This window comes from Chiloscyllium plagiosum, chromosome 2, assembly GCF_004010195.1.
Source record: "Chiloscyllium plagiosum isolate BGI_BamShark_2017 chromosome 2, ASM401019v2, whole genome shotgun sequence".
NCBI lineage: Eukaryota > Metazoa > Chordata > Chondrichthyes > Orectolobiformes > Hemiscylliidae > Chiloscyllium > Chiloscyllium plagiosum.
In genome coordinates this window covers 116,007,640-116,022,918 of record NC_057711.1, presented here as the reverse complement: position 1 = coordinate 116,022,918, position 15,279 = coordinate 116,007,640, and the positions used below count along the sequence as shown (strand labels likewise).

Genomic DNA, 15,279 nt, shown 5'->3' with positions numbered 1-15,279 from the left:
GCTTCCAAATAAACCTGTTGGACTATAACCTGGTGTTGTGTGATTTTTAATTTTGTCCTTGACTATATTCTTCCTCTGCAGGTAAGAACTTAAGAACTTTTTTGCCTGGAGTAAGCATTGTCTGTACCACATTTTATTCAAGCCAAAGTACAAATCTACTTCCATTAGCAACTCTGATCTGAAAGTTTCATATCAGTTAAAACACAGAAGTAGGCCGGTCAGTCTATGCAATTGTTTATGCACTTTATGAACCTCCTCCAACCATAGTTCATTTCACCTAAGCAACTTCCTTTCTCCCTCATGTCTTTACTTAGCTTCCCTTTAAACACATTTCTGCGGTTTTCCTTAAGCAGACCTTCTGGCAATGTGTTCCACACTGTCACCACTATCTATCTAAAGAATGTCTCCTGAGTTCCTTGTTAACTTTATGAACATTTTATATACATGTCAACTAGTTTCAGATTCCCCATCCTCAAAGTGAAATTAACTATGTTTCCCCTATTGCCAAACTTCATAACTTTAATGCCCACTATTGGTGTATCTGGAGTCTGGACCAACTTAGTTTCAAAGGGTTCAACTACTGAAAGTACTCATAAGTTACATAATAAGTTGCATAATGATAGTATTTCAAAAAATTCTGCACAGATAAATATATTCTTCTTGTGAAAACTGCATACTTTCCATTCATGTATTTTTGTGTAAACAAAGCAGTTATTGATATGAAGTCTAAGTCTAGTTTCAGTAAGATGTGTTGATTCTATCTGCTGTCTCTCAGGACAAGCGCCAATGGAATATCTGGTGCATAGCATGAGCATCCTAGGCTTCAGTCTCTCATCCATACATTGATTTAACTAATGTAGGCAGAAAAAGATGAAGGTCAAATCATATAGTATGTGAGGTCCACTTGCGGGAGTGAGCAGGATGCAGAATACAAGAGACCGTCTTGCTCAAGAATGTCCCTTTACCCTTGCTCCTTGTTTCTTGTGAAAGATATTTAGATAAGCTGATTCCATTTCAACCAAAATCTGGATTCTATTTTGCAATTGAAACAAAAAAAAGCTGCGAACAGCAATGATCCTCATTTGCACAAATTTCCATTTAAATGGTTTTTAAAAATTAATATTTGGAGACCTTACATCAGATCATATCATTGCTTGTTGAGCTACTGATTGCTCTTTCCAAAACTGATGAACTCCATTATATCGATCAGATATTTTGAAAGCTGGACTTTGGGTTTTGAATTTTTAAATCTCTTCCTTCGCCTCTTACTGCTTTAGCTGATCTTTTGGTTTGGTATAGTTTCTTTCCACTATTTGACAAATAGGATCTATTTCACCATCCAATGGTCACACAGCTATCACTCCCTCATTGTCTTTGATCCTGTGAATTCAGTTGTTTGTCATTTGATTTTTGACTACTGAAGGATACCAAAAAACGCTTTGTCCTGAGCAGAAATGCTAACTGATCTGCATGTTTCCAGTCATTTCAATATTTGTTTAACATTTTAATTGCCTGGCTATGAGGAATAGTTTGTTTTTCAAAATGCCCTCAACAGAGAAATCCTGAGAATGTCAGCACTCATTAAGCAGAGGTAACTTTGCTGACTCAAGATACGACAGGAGAAAAACGCATATCCAAAGATATTCTGCCCTAGTGAGACAGCTGGAGCTAGAAGACCAGTAAGACACCCAAGCTCTGCCTCAAGGATGCTTACACATTTGACATGAAGGAACAAAAACAGAAATTGCTGGAGAAACTCAGCAGTTCTGACAGCATCTATGGAGACAAAGCAGAGTTAACAGTTTGTGTCCAGTGGTCCTTCTTCAGAACGTTAGTTTCTGGTCATTAAAAATGGTTGCTCTGCTTTGGAAAAACTCAGCAGGTCTGGCAGCATCTGTGGAGAAAAAGCAGAGCTACCATTTTAAGTCGTGTGACCCTTCTTCATTACCAGAAACTAATGTTCTGAAGAAGGACCACTGGATAAAAAATTCTGCTTTCTCTCCACAGATGCTGCCAGAACTGCTGAGTTTTTCCAGAAATTTTTGTTTTTATATCAGATTTCCAGCATCCACAGTTCTTTCTTTCATTTTTTTCTGATATGAAGGACATCCATATTTACAACATGTAGATATAAACTGATGAAAGAGGAAAAATGTCAACATCATCTGTAGATCTGCATGCACCACCATGATGCTCAGTCACTATTTTTCAACAGTCACTAAGGCTAAAAAAAAAACCTGATAACCACTTCATACACAACACTTGTGGCAGAACCTTTCATAGATTGATCTCTTCAGCCATCAACAAAGCTGTACCACCTAAATCTCCCCCATCCCCAAGCGATTTGATTTGATATCCACCATCTTGCAAAGATGGAAGGAAGACAACAATAAATCTTTGTGTTATGATATTTGTGACACTTTAAAGACTCAACATTTTGGATTTGGGATGTAGCCCTTCAAACAAAGACCGGAAGCCTTGGTAATTGGAAGTGTTAATCAATCCATTAAAACAAAGTCTAAACCTTTGTCAGATCGTTCTCTTTTGCTAACTTAGCTTTGAAGGATCATTGTGTGTTTTTGTTATGATTGTGATGGAACAGGTTTCTTTCAATGGCCCAGACATGAGACATAACTAAACTTGGTGCCCAGGGCAGGGTTGCATCCTTTGTGCAGTATAAGGTTGAGCTTGACATGGACTGGAGATTATGTCCTGGCACGGTCTGCTGGAAGGAAATGCTGAACTTTTTATTTCTTTATTTTTCTAATTTATTCCTAAAATTTTGTACCTAAGTACTTTGTACCTATGATGGTGTGAAGGACTGTAATGCTGAACTTGTTAATTTTATTTCTTGATTTTTCTTTATTCCTAAGATACTATACATAAGTACAAAAGTAATTAAGAGGGCTCAGTAAGTGGTGGCTTTGTAAACGTTTCACTGCACTCATGTGGGTTCATGTGACAATAAACCGTATTCTAATTCTAAACTGTAGAAGTCCTATTGGTTTCTACTCATAGGCGAGATATTTTTGTTAAAGGTGCTAATCAGATGTATGTCAGAAACTGTTGGAGCAAACAGCAGTTTAGGCAAAGATAAGGAAGCCAGGAATAGAAGAGATATGCTGTTCAAATGAAAAGGGATTAAAGAAAATGCATGTGGACATAAACCATGGGCAGGTTGTCCTGAATGACACATTCCTGTGCTGCACATTCCTTGGTTAGGAAACATTGCAGCAAACAGGCCTGCTGATGTTACCAGAGATATTTATTTATATCTAAACCATGACACGGAACTAACAACATCTAACACATTTTATCCCAGCACCTCATTTGGATTTATCTTACATGCCAGAAGATAAACAGTCTCCTCATCTCTGATGGATGAAGAGGAGAATATTACATTTGCTACCGGTCCTCCTTCTCCAGCATTTATTTCAACTCGAAAAATTTGATATTTAGTAAAAGTCTAACATGTTGGTTCTGTCGGAGGTAGATCCTAACATTTTTTAAAAAGAAAACCTACATTTCTGCTCAAGATTCAACTGGTGATGTTGACTGTGTCACAAGTTATTGCAGTCTGGATCAGAAACAGAATTTCCCAAAATGTTTGTAAAACTTGGCAGCACTAAAGTGATGCTTCCATTATTTTGTTAAGACACTGGAAAGAATTCTCAGGAAGACGTATTGGAGTTGTAGATTAAGATTTCCAACGAGGTTTTCAAATTCAATGACAAGACTATCCAAAAAAATTGGGGAAAAAAAATAAAACAACATAAGCAAGGTTAAAATGAGTTCTTTGTCTCTTTTCCAAAATCCTCTTAAGGCAACCACCCTCACCCTCCCCCCAATAGTTCTATGGTTTCAGTCAGACGAACAAAATATGACAATTGCTAGTGCAGGATGATGTAAAAAGCAGCACTGCTTTAGGGTGTAGTTCTGTAATACTCAAACAATTTTCTATGAGCAGACCAGTGCAAAAGCTTTTAACAGATTACATATTAAAGCACTTTCATAATTACAATAAGTCCATTAGTTACAAGTAGATAAATCATACAGAGAACATTTTATTAAAAGCATCTCCACTACAGAATAAATAGAAAGTTAATTTACAATCCAACGTAATAACTACATCACTTTCCAAATATGGATTTGAAATCTGTGTACAGGTATAAAACACACCTAATAATAAATAACAAATGTCATTGCCATGTAACAATACTAATTTTGACAGCAGCACAATAGCATTCTGTGCTACTCAATGGCACAAACACAATGATAGCTAGAACAAAACCTCTTGCATAGGACTATTGTGTCTTGAGGCTGTTTCTACAGAATTTTCTGTCTTTATGTACTGGAACACAGCTAGCATGCAGTATTACTAAAACATACAGAGAACCTATTTAGTTGCCAGGATTTCTTGTATGAAGTTGGTACAACTAAACAGGTCAGAATGGAAACTTTTGCTCCAATGGATAATTTAAAATAAAGATCCTATTTTCTCTTCTTTGACTTGAATTAGTTATTCAAACAGCAAACCACCAAAATAAGTTCTAAAACCATCTTCTTTCAACTGTTCCAAAACGGTTTCATGAACCTTTCCTCTATTAACTGTATTTGTTAAGTTCTAAGTATGAACAAGGTTCAAAAAAGTGGTTTGAATGAAAACTACATTTTTGTAACTTTGTATCTTATGGAAAATACAATATCCTTTTTCCTATTGGTCCCCAGGCAACACTAATGCTAACCTTCCAATCAAGCATTTAGCCTTGAGCCTCAGTATCAGGTTCCATTTGAATCATAACCTCTGCTTCCATTTTATTCGAGAAAGCAGCTCCTCTGGTTCTGTCTTTCATTTTTTTTTTGTCCCATTACCATCCCTTTTTGCCTTGCAGTACCATTCTTTCTCTCAATTAATATCTCCTGTCATCCAAACTTACATTTTAGATGATATTTACCAAGGCCTTTTGTTCTTTAACACCTTTTATTCACTCTTAACCTTAAAACCGGTTACATCCAACCTCTTAAGTTCTAACATGAAAATTATCAACAACATTATTAATGTTGTTTCTCTCTCCACAGATCCTGCCTTACCTGCAGAATGTTTTCAGTAATTTGTTTTAGTCCCTAGAACCAGAATACCTGCTTCAAACAATCTGCGCTAATTTAACTATAAACATCCCTCTTCCTCTTTATGTAAAAGGATCCAAACTATATTTGGCCACTCTTCCTAGTTTGCCCGCTTCCCTAGCCCTGTAGGAGTTACCCACATGGATAAGAGCACTGATATTTGCAGGAAGGCCATAAAAGAAATACACAACTCTTTGAAAGTTAGCAGAAGTTGAAAAAGCAATTAAATTCACTAATAGGCGTGCATCAACCTTAGAATTAACTTTTCAATACAACTGGCACTGTGGAAAGCCCACTCAAATATAAATTCCAATGAAAGACAAATCTGCCATCTTTCAACAGGCAAAATAATGCGCATCATTATCCAGCAATAACTGTGTGACTATATAATGCACAACTTAATGCCATAAAGCTGCCAAGATCAGTTACCAATTTTGTTACAGTACTAAAGTGAGATTTATTTCAATATTGCTTCTTTATTATCTTAAAGATCTGTACAAACAAAAACAATTTTACCATTTTAGTATGTCTTCAGAAATTGCACACAGAGGGACCACACATGGCTCACAATATCTTACAGAAATTAAAGAAAGTCAAACGTGAGGGCAACTTTAAAACAATCCATTTAGATATTCCTACAGATGTGCAGAACAGATGATATTTGTAAGAAAATGTTCCCTGAAAACATTTTTTGGGGGAAGATTAATTTGCTGTAGAGTTGTGTTTCAAGTAGTAATCCTATAGAAGGGTCACAAACAAAAATTACTACAAAAGCAAAATACTGCTGGAAACCTGAAATATATAAAAGGGTAAATGCTGGAAACACTTAACTGGTCTGGCATTAATGCATTTTCTATTTTAAAGCATATACACACTATATTCAAGTTATATATCAAAGATAGTGTCTGTACTAAAAATATGCTGAGTATATCGATGTTGAACTTTCAGTGGGTGCAATGTTAGTGCTGTGAACTCTATTATCCATGTCACATTTCAATGACACTGAAGCAGTCATGATGCTGTCATTGCACCAGCACTTTCTACTCATGCACCTTGCAGTGTTGTACAATTTATTCTTGCTACTTTTGAGACAGAAGAACATCCGCAGAGTCAACCTAAACATTTGCTTTCTCTTTTCACATAAACAATTTAATGGCCACCTTCAGATTATGCATTTGTTTTGAGTCTGTAATCTCTGGAGTCTAGAAGAAGCACTCTTATTGAAGCATACAAGATTCTGAAAAGGATGCAGCATAGAGGTAACTTGGCTGGTCAGGAATCTAAAACACAGGGATACAGTCCCAGGGAAAGGGGGCAACTATTCAGGACTGATATAAAAAGGAGAAATTAATTCTTTCAGCGCAGTAGGAACGCTTGAAAGTCTCTATATTAGCTTTTGGGAATGCTTTGTCAAAGATTGAATGCGAGGTTGGGATAGAGGGATTTTTCTTCAATGGTAGTTATGGGGAATCAGTGGGAAAGTGAGTCAAAGCTCACATCAGTCACAATCATTCTAAATGACAGAGCAGGCTTGACAAACTGCATGATCTATTCTTGTTCCCATTTCTCGTACTTGTGTTGTATTGTAAAATAAACTGTACAATTACAATTTAAAACAAAGCAAATTTGTAAATTGGACTAACTTTAAAGTGCACCACACTAATTTAATCCACACATCTTTATGTTCAACCGTCCTGTTAGTAATCCTAACATCTGGATAGCTATAGTCCAAAAGGGTTATGAACTTGAGTACTGCTGAAAATACTTTTTTTTTTAAGGTTTTCAACTTTATTTATTAGGACAGTTTGTAAGAAGCAACAAGGTGATGGAAACAATGCTCATACTGTGTGAGAGAAGCATGATCAGTTGTTAAGTGGAATCTGATTGGTAAGGATAGTGCCAAGGTGAACGCAAGTTTGATGATGACTGGCAGTTAATTACCAAGCTTTACTGAAATTTTAAATCAGGCAGGTTGTCTGATTTCTCAGGGCAACACCTTGTTCAACGAACCATAGAAAGCTGTCACATAATTGTCAGAGTATTGAAACTGATGTACATATTACATGTTCTTTCCAACAATAAGTACAAAATCCTGTATTTTAATTTGTGTAGCTTCCAGTACACACAAGTGCATCACACTGCATGCTCAAATGACAATCCTATATTAGTTTCAGCAAAATCTTCACACCGACAGGAGTATTTATTAATTGTTATCCACTCATGGAATCACATCTAATGTTGGACACAGTTTTGAGTTTAAGCTAGGAATGGTGGGTTCTGACAGTCATCATTTAACTAGTACATTCTCTAGGGTAATGCCTCTACTAGAAATCACTTACCAACAATCGGTACTCTCCTTTCATACAGTATGGCATTTCCCCTTTAATATTTCTTGAGAACTGTCAACAACTATATTACAAAAAGCCTCAGCAAATGTCTTTTTTCAGCAACACTCAAGATAAAGACAATTTACTTCACAGCACAATAATTCCAATGATTTAAACAATAAGGCTACGTGTTATTGGAACTAGGCTATGGTATATTGTTTTCACAGGACAGAGAAAGCAAAGTGAGAATCAATCTCATAAGCAGTTACATCGTCAGGGAATTGTATTTGCTCATGTTCAAACTAAAACCATACTTGTTCACTGAAATGACCTGCTAATATGAATAAAAAAACGATGGGAGGATGGTTTTGTACAAGACACAAGCTACAACTATATTCTTATATTATAAATGGCGCAAAATAACATCTGCTGTTGGAAGAACCTGTCTCCTTTGAAAGAATTTGAAATCGGAGTTTGTATTTAGCACTCTTGTGAGAGTGAGCTTTGCGTTTAATGTACAAGTTGAAACAAAACTCAACAAACTTTAAAACGTTTAGGAGAACAAACATATTTAATATTAGTAATGGAGATGTCACTGGTCAAATTAGGAGTCGAATGTAAACAGAAAAGAGAGGGATATGAGGGAAGTTCTCTTTCCATACAGGTTACAATTTTGATGCCCTAGACTGCATAGTCAGGAAGGGTAATGAAAGTAGATTCAAAGAAAATTCACAGGGGAATTGTCTTTTTTCCTCCTTCAAGTGTTTATCAGGGCAATGGGGAAAAGTAGAATGGGACTAAGTGGATGGTTTCTTCAAAAGCACAGGACAGTTATGGCAGGAGAATGGCCTCCCCCTCCCTGCTGTTTCACTCTAATTCTGCTGCACTTAGATTTTAATGGACAGGAGGGAAAATTGTAGATAACACGGTTCCTTTAAGATTGTGCTTTAAGCTCATTAAACTGGATCCGTACACTACAAGTGATTGCTTGTTTTCCCGTTTCATTGGTTGGGATGTGTCCCACTTGGAAGGATGACGACAAAAAGACCACATCGGATATTACATGGCCCTGTTGGTTTGATTTTGATGGGGGTGGGGAGGGGGATATGTAAAATAGCTTTGGGAGTACCCAGCTCACAACAACAGTGCCAACAACTCCAGGCGCAACACCATAAAACCAGATGGGAACCTAAAGTCGACCACACACAAATAAGTAAATAATGGAGGTTGCGAAGAACTCAAACTGATCCCAATGTTACTTTACCAATACCATAATATGGTTGTGCAAATAAGACACGGGCAGAGATGGGAAGCCCGTGTTTTGGAAAGTTTATAAAGTGGCTGGAAGAAAGGGGCTATTATTTGTGGAGGCTGCCCTTTGCAGGGAGGGAACCACACACACACACAATATACAGCAACTGACATGGGTCCAGGGATCTAGCTGCAGTCCTGAGGTGCTGTGTCTGTCAGTTTATCACTGAATTTCAAGTCAGGGGGAGGGAGCTAGAAGAAGAGAGGGGAGAGGGCAGACTCTCTACACCTTAGTCCCCTTGAATTTCTGCCCTGCAGCTAAAGCATCAGCAAACTGCAACCCTTTATTCAATAATAGCTTTTCTTTTCAATCCTTGCCATATTTGATTGAGTCCCGCTTTGAACAAGACCAGATATATCAGCTTTACAGGCATTAGCAAAGGTGTGCTGAACAGGGGAGAAAAGAAGAATGAAATTGGAGACTTAGATGCCACGTATAATGGATCCAACACGAGCACCATACTGTTCTATAATGAGGCACTTACTGTTCACTGGACTGCTGCAGCAACAGATTACCTGGATAGATTAGTTTTCTCCCCCCCCCACCCCCTCCAAATCTCAACATTCAACATGCTGACCTGACTTAGTGTTTAAAAAGTCACATCTGTGTAGGATTAAAAGAGGAAAGAAATAGAAAACACAAAATGGTAGAGCATATGGTCTCTCAAATGCTCCGCCATTCAATAAGACTTGATCTCCATCTCAGATATTCCTTCTTGCCTATGTCCCATAAAACCCATCTTCCTTACAGGTTATAAATCTGACAATTCAGCCTTGAATATCTTCCAGGCCCTAATCTCTACATCTCTCCCTGGGTTGAGAATTCCATCAAATATTCCAATAAGAGAACCTCCATTAATATTCCTCCTACCAAGTATTTGCTCATTCACTTATCCGATCTATATCACATCGCAAACTCTTCCGTCCTCCACAATTTGCTTGCCTGCCCAACTTTTGTACCAACCCCGAGACTGGCTTCGGTATGCTCACTTCTTTCATTCAAGTCATTGATACAGACTGTAAATCAGATACTCAAGTGCTTGTATGATCTGACTAGTCATAGTTTCTCAACTGGAAAAAAAGACCCATATATCCAAATGCTATGTTGTCAGTTACATAGCCAATACTCTATCCAGATTGCCCAACAATTTTCAGTTGAGACTGTTCACAATGCAAGTTAGGCATTGAATTCAGCAAGGGAGTTGGGTTTGTAGTTGAGTCACATGTTGCCTACTTATTTCATTATCCAAAATCAACTCCTGAACAAGAACCATTCTTTATTACGTATGTAAATAGAACGGTGATGAGTTAACTAAACCTTCATATATTCAGATGGGATTAAACCAAACCAAAAAAAACAAAAAATTGCCAAGTCTGATTTCTTGCTTGGGAGGTGTGGAAAATAACCAATTTTCACAGTTACATTTACCAAGAAAAAGCCATTTGATTAATCACTTAAGCATAGAGATAAAAATGGGTAATGCACAAAGTTAGACATATTTCCATACTTAAAGTGAGAAGTCCCTCTCTAACATTGAGATTTGAAAATGTGTAACATTTCAATTTGCAAGTTCACTTCTGTTGAACAAACCTCCATAAAACATAGCTTTATTAAAAAAAAGTTCCAGTGAGTACACCCTTTAAATTGAACACAAAGTATGAATGTTGCCTTTAAAAAAGGTGCCATGCAACATAGCTGCTTAAACCAGAATAATGTGAGTGAGTGTTTGTGTTAGGGAATGGGATTTAAGACCAATTTAAAAACATCTGAATTAGACTCAACTACTGACCTATAGCTATGTCTAACCACTTTCTGTAAGCACTAGCAAATCTGGCTTGCTCTATATTAGTGCAATTGGCTAGGATTGTATCAATGAATCGGTGTTCTTCCAGCAAGCTGTTCAAGTCTAGTGAAGGGCCACGTTTGAGGCGCTTGGTTTCCTGCGTATAGCCTTGCTTGGCTGTGTCAGCCACACCATCAACATCCATGCCTTGAAAGGAGTAACTGTCCGAAGTGGCCATCTGAACATTGTCCACTGTTCCATCGCTCCTCTTGTTGGGATCAGACAGGACCTGAAGACGCTCTCTGTTCCAGCAATGCCAAAGGTAGAAAACACACCTCCTGCAAAGGGCAGAAAAACAGATGCTTAAGACCTGCAGGACGTGAGATCATTACTGATTATCTTGGCAGCTCTCTGCAATAAATATAACTGGATCAGTTACAACAACAGCTGCCAGTTACATAGTGCGTTTAATGTAGCACAGCACATCACAGGTGTTACGTCTGGTCATTCCAGAAGTTTAAAAGTACCTTGATACTCAAATGCTCAACGTTCATTGAAAAGATTTCTCAGATCACATGTTTTGTGACTGGATAAATTGTGAGATCATATCAAGATTGCAGTCAGGAGTGAGTGGCGTGACAATGGGTATACTTACATATACCTATCCTTGAACCTATTCTTGCAATATGATTTAGGAACAATGGCAAAGCTTGCGTTACCTCGTGCGCACTAATAATCAGCTGGTGCTCAGATCAAAAGTAGTGTGTTAACCCTTTGTGGTTATGGCAGGAAATAGTAGGAATTAAACGGGAAGATGCCTTAATACATATGGCAAGCTGCAGAGGCTTACAGACTGCATTTTCCCCCTCTTAGAACACAGAGCATTGAAGGACAGCACAGTACAGTACAGGCCCTTCGGCCCTTGATGCTATGCTGGCCTTTTATCCTACATACCCTTCATTTTACTTTCATCCATGCACCAATTCAAGAGTCAGTTAAATGCCCCTAATGTATCTGATTCTACTACCACCACTGCCAGTGCATTCCACGCACCCACCACTCTGTACCTTTGACATCTCCCCTAATCCTTCCTCCAATCACCTTAAAATTATGCCCCCTTGTGATAGCCATTTCTGCCCTGGGAAAAAGTCTTTGACTATTCACTATCAATGCCTCTCATTATCTTGTACACCTATCAAGTCACCTCTCGTCCTTCTTCGCTCCAATGAGAAAAGCCCTAGCTCCCTCAACCTTTCTTCATAATACATGCCCTTCAGTCCAAGCAACATCCTGGTAAATCTCTCTATACCCTCTAAAGCTTCCACATCCTTCCTATAATGAAGCGACCAGAACTGAACACAATATTCCAAGTGTGGTCTAAACAGGGCTCTATAGAGCTGCAGCCTAACTTCGCGGCTCTTAAACTCAATCCCTCTGCAAATGAAAGCCAACACACCGTATGCTTGCTTAACAACCCTATCAACTTGCTGTCAACTTTGAGACATCTATGGACACGGAACCCTGTACTCAACTCCCAAACCAAATCATTTCACACTTTTCCAGGTTGAACTCCATCTGCCATTTCTCAACCCTGCTCTACATCCTGTCAATGTCCCACTGCAACCTACAACAACCCTCCACACTATCTGCCACCCTTCGTGTCATCAACATACTTACTAATCCACCCTTCCCCCTTCCTGATCTAAATCATTTATAAAAATTACAAAGAGCAGAAGTCCCAGAACAGATCCCTGCAGAAAACCACTGGTCACGGAGCTCCAGGGTGAATATTTTCCATTTAGTACCACCCTCTGTCTTCTATGGGCCAGCCAATTCGGTATCCAGACAGCCACATTTCCTTGTATCCCTTTCCTCCTTACTTTCTGAATGAGCCTACTATGGGGAACCTTATCAAACGCCTTGCTACAATCCAGGTAAACCACATCCAATGCTCTACCTTCAATGTATTTTGTCACATCCTCAAAATAATTCAATAAGTTTTGTGAGGTATGACCTGCCCCTCACAAAGCCATCCTGACTATCTCTAATCAAACTATGGTTTTTCAAGTAATCATAAATCCTGTCTCTCACAATCCTCTCCAATAATTTGCCTATCACAGACACAAGACTGACTGATCTGTAATTCCCAGGATTATCACTATTCTCTTTCTAGAACAAGGGAATAACATTTGCCACCCTCCAATCATCTGGCACTACTCCAGTGGATGCAAAGATCATCTCTTCCCTCACTTCCTGTAGTAACCTTCGGCATTTCTCATCTGGCCTGGGAGACTTATCCATCCTTATGTTTTTCAAACTTTTCAGCACACCCTCCTTCTTAACATCAACTTGTTCATGTGTATCAGCCTGTTTCATGCTGTTCTCAAACGACAAGGTCCCTCTCAGTAGTGAATACTGAAGCAAAGTTTTCATTAAGGACTTCCCCAACTCGGGCACAAGTTCCCTCCATTATCCCTGAACGGCCCCTACCCTCACTCTGGCCATCCTTTTGTTCCTCACGTAAGTGTAAAACGCTTTGGGGTTTTCCTTAATCCTACCCATTAAATCTTTTTCATGCCACCTTTTTAGTTCTACTAAGTCCATTCTTCAGTTTCTTTCTGGCTACCTTGTAACCCTCGACAACCCTGTCTGATCCTTGCCTCCTCAACCTTATGTAAGCTTCCATCTTTAACCTTCGGCATTTCTCATCTGGCCTGGGAGACTTATCCATCCTTATGTTTTTCAAACTTTTCAGCACACCCTCCTTCTTAACATCAACTTGTTCATGTGTATCAGCCTGTTTCATGCTGTTCTCAAACGACAAGGTCCCTCTCAGTAGTGAATACTGAAGCAAAGTTTTCATTAAGGACTTCCCCAACTCGGGCACAAGTTCCCTCCATTATCCCTGAACGGCTCTACCCTCACTCTGGCCATCCTTTTGTTCCTCACGGAAGTGTAAAACGCTTTGGGGTTTTCCTTAATCCTACCCATTAAATCATTTTCATGCCACCTTTTTAGTTCTACTAAGTCCATTCTTCAGTTTCTTTCTGGCTACCTTGTAACCCTCGACAACCCTGTCTGATCCTTGCCTCCTCAACCTTATGTAAGCTTCCATCTTCCTCTTGACTGGATGTTCTACATCCCTTGTCACCCAAGGTTCCTTCACCCTACCATCCCTTCCTTGCCTCAGTGGGACAAACCTGTCCAGCTCTATCAGCAAGTGCTCTCTAAACAACCTTCACATTTCTGTCAAGCATTTCCCTAAGAACATCTGTTCCCAATTTGGGTGCCCCAGTTCCTGCCTAAGAGCATTGCAATTCCCCCTCCCCCAATTAAATACTTTCCCATGACGTCTGCTCCTATCCCTCTCCATGAGTAAAGTGAAAGGTCAGTGTTCACAATTCCCTATCACCGAAATGCTCTCCCACAGAGAGATCTGATACCTGGCCTGGTTCGTTGCCAAGCACCAATCCAATATGGCCTCCCCCTCTAGTTAGCCTATCTACATATTGAGTCAGAATCCTTCCTGCACACAAAACTGCTCCATCTGAACTATTTGAACTAAGGAGGTTCCAATCAATGTTAGGGAAGTTGAAGTCACCCATGACAACAACCCTGTTACTTCTGCTAGTAGGGGGTCTGTAGAGAAAAAAACCTCCCAATAAGATACTGCTCCTCTCCTATTTCTGACTTCCACCCATATGGACTCTGTAGACAAACCCTCCTCGATGACCTCCCTTTCTGCAGCTGTGATACTATCTCTGATTAGCAATGCCCCACCTCTTACCTCCTGCTCCATTCCTTTTAAAGTATCTAAACCCTGGGACATTCAACAACTATTCCTGCCCCTGTGATATCCAAGTCTCTGTAATGGCCACAACATCATAGTTCCAAGTACTGATCCATGCTCTAAGTTCATCCCCGTTATTCATGATACTTCAACTCATTACACTGACTGCAATTTTGCCCTTTCAACCATCTATCCCTCCTCACAGACTGTTTGAATGCTGTATCTGGCTGTTCACTAGCTACTCCACCCTCAGATCATTAGCTCCGGTTCCCAAACCCCTGCCAAATTAATTTAAACCCTCCTGAAGAGCTCCAGCAAACCTCTCACTCAGGATATCTGTGCCCCTCCAGTTCAGGTGCAACCCATCCATTGAAACCATTGGAGGCAACCCTTCAGCTGATTCTTTTACAAACACCTCTGACTCACAGCATTGGTATTTTATGTAGTAACAGTGACGCTTGGAAATAGAGATCAGAGGAATGTGGGCTCACAAAGCTAGGAGCTATCAAACAAAGCTAGGAGCTATGTGACAGCGAGATATTCGAAACAGACAAAGAGGTAAATTCTAATGAAAGTGTGAGAATACAGCCACTGCATAATACCCAGTGTTGAAGTGATGCAAACTAGTAAGTGAGCAAGTGTAAGACTAATTGCCTTGTTGGCTTACTGATAAACATGACCAAATGACCAGATACAATTGACGTGTGGAGGACTGACAAAGATCCTACATTGTCTCCTTGTGAGAAAGAATGCCACCCTGGCAGTTAACAGGTGAGCAGCAGGTTTTACCTTCGAGCTGAAGGCTGATCAGAGCCCAGCAGCTCGACTGTAATGGCAGCATCGGTGGGGAGACAGCGGTTGCTCCCGATACAATTCCCACCCTGTCGCTGGATTTCAGGCACAGGAAGGCTGGGAAGGGATTGAGGAGCAGGAGGTGAGG

General features: G+C 39.4%; 1 protein-coding gene across 1 annotated transcript in view; it reads right to left on the bottom strand.

Moving 5' to 3' along the window:
- Nucleotides 1-4,044: 4,044 nt before the first annotated feature.
- ptar1 (protein prenyltransferase alpha subunit repeat containing 1) overlaps nucleotides 4,045-15,279 on the bottom strand; it is a 42,852-nt gene continuing 31,617 nt past the window's right edge. The window contains exon 8 of the mRNA XM_043716706.1: nucleotides 4,045-10,887. Coding sequence (XP_043572641.1) covers nucleotides 10,548-10,887 — 340 coding nt within the window. The 3' untranslated portion in view covers nucleotides 4,045-10,547. The remainder of the gene's footprint in view (nucleotides 10,888-15,279) is intronic.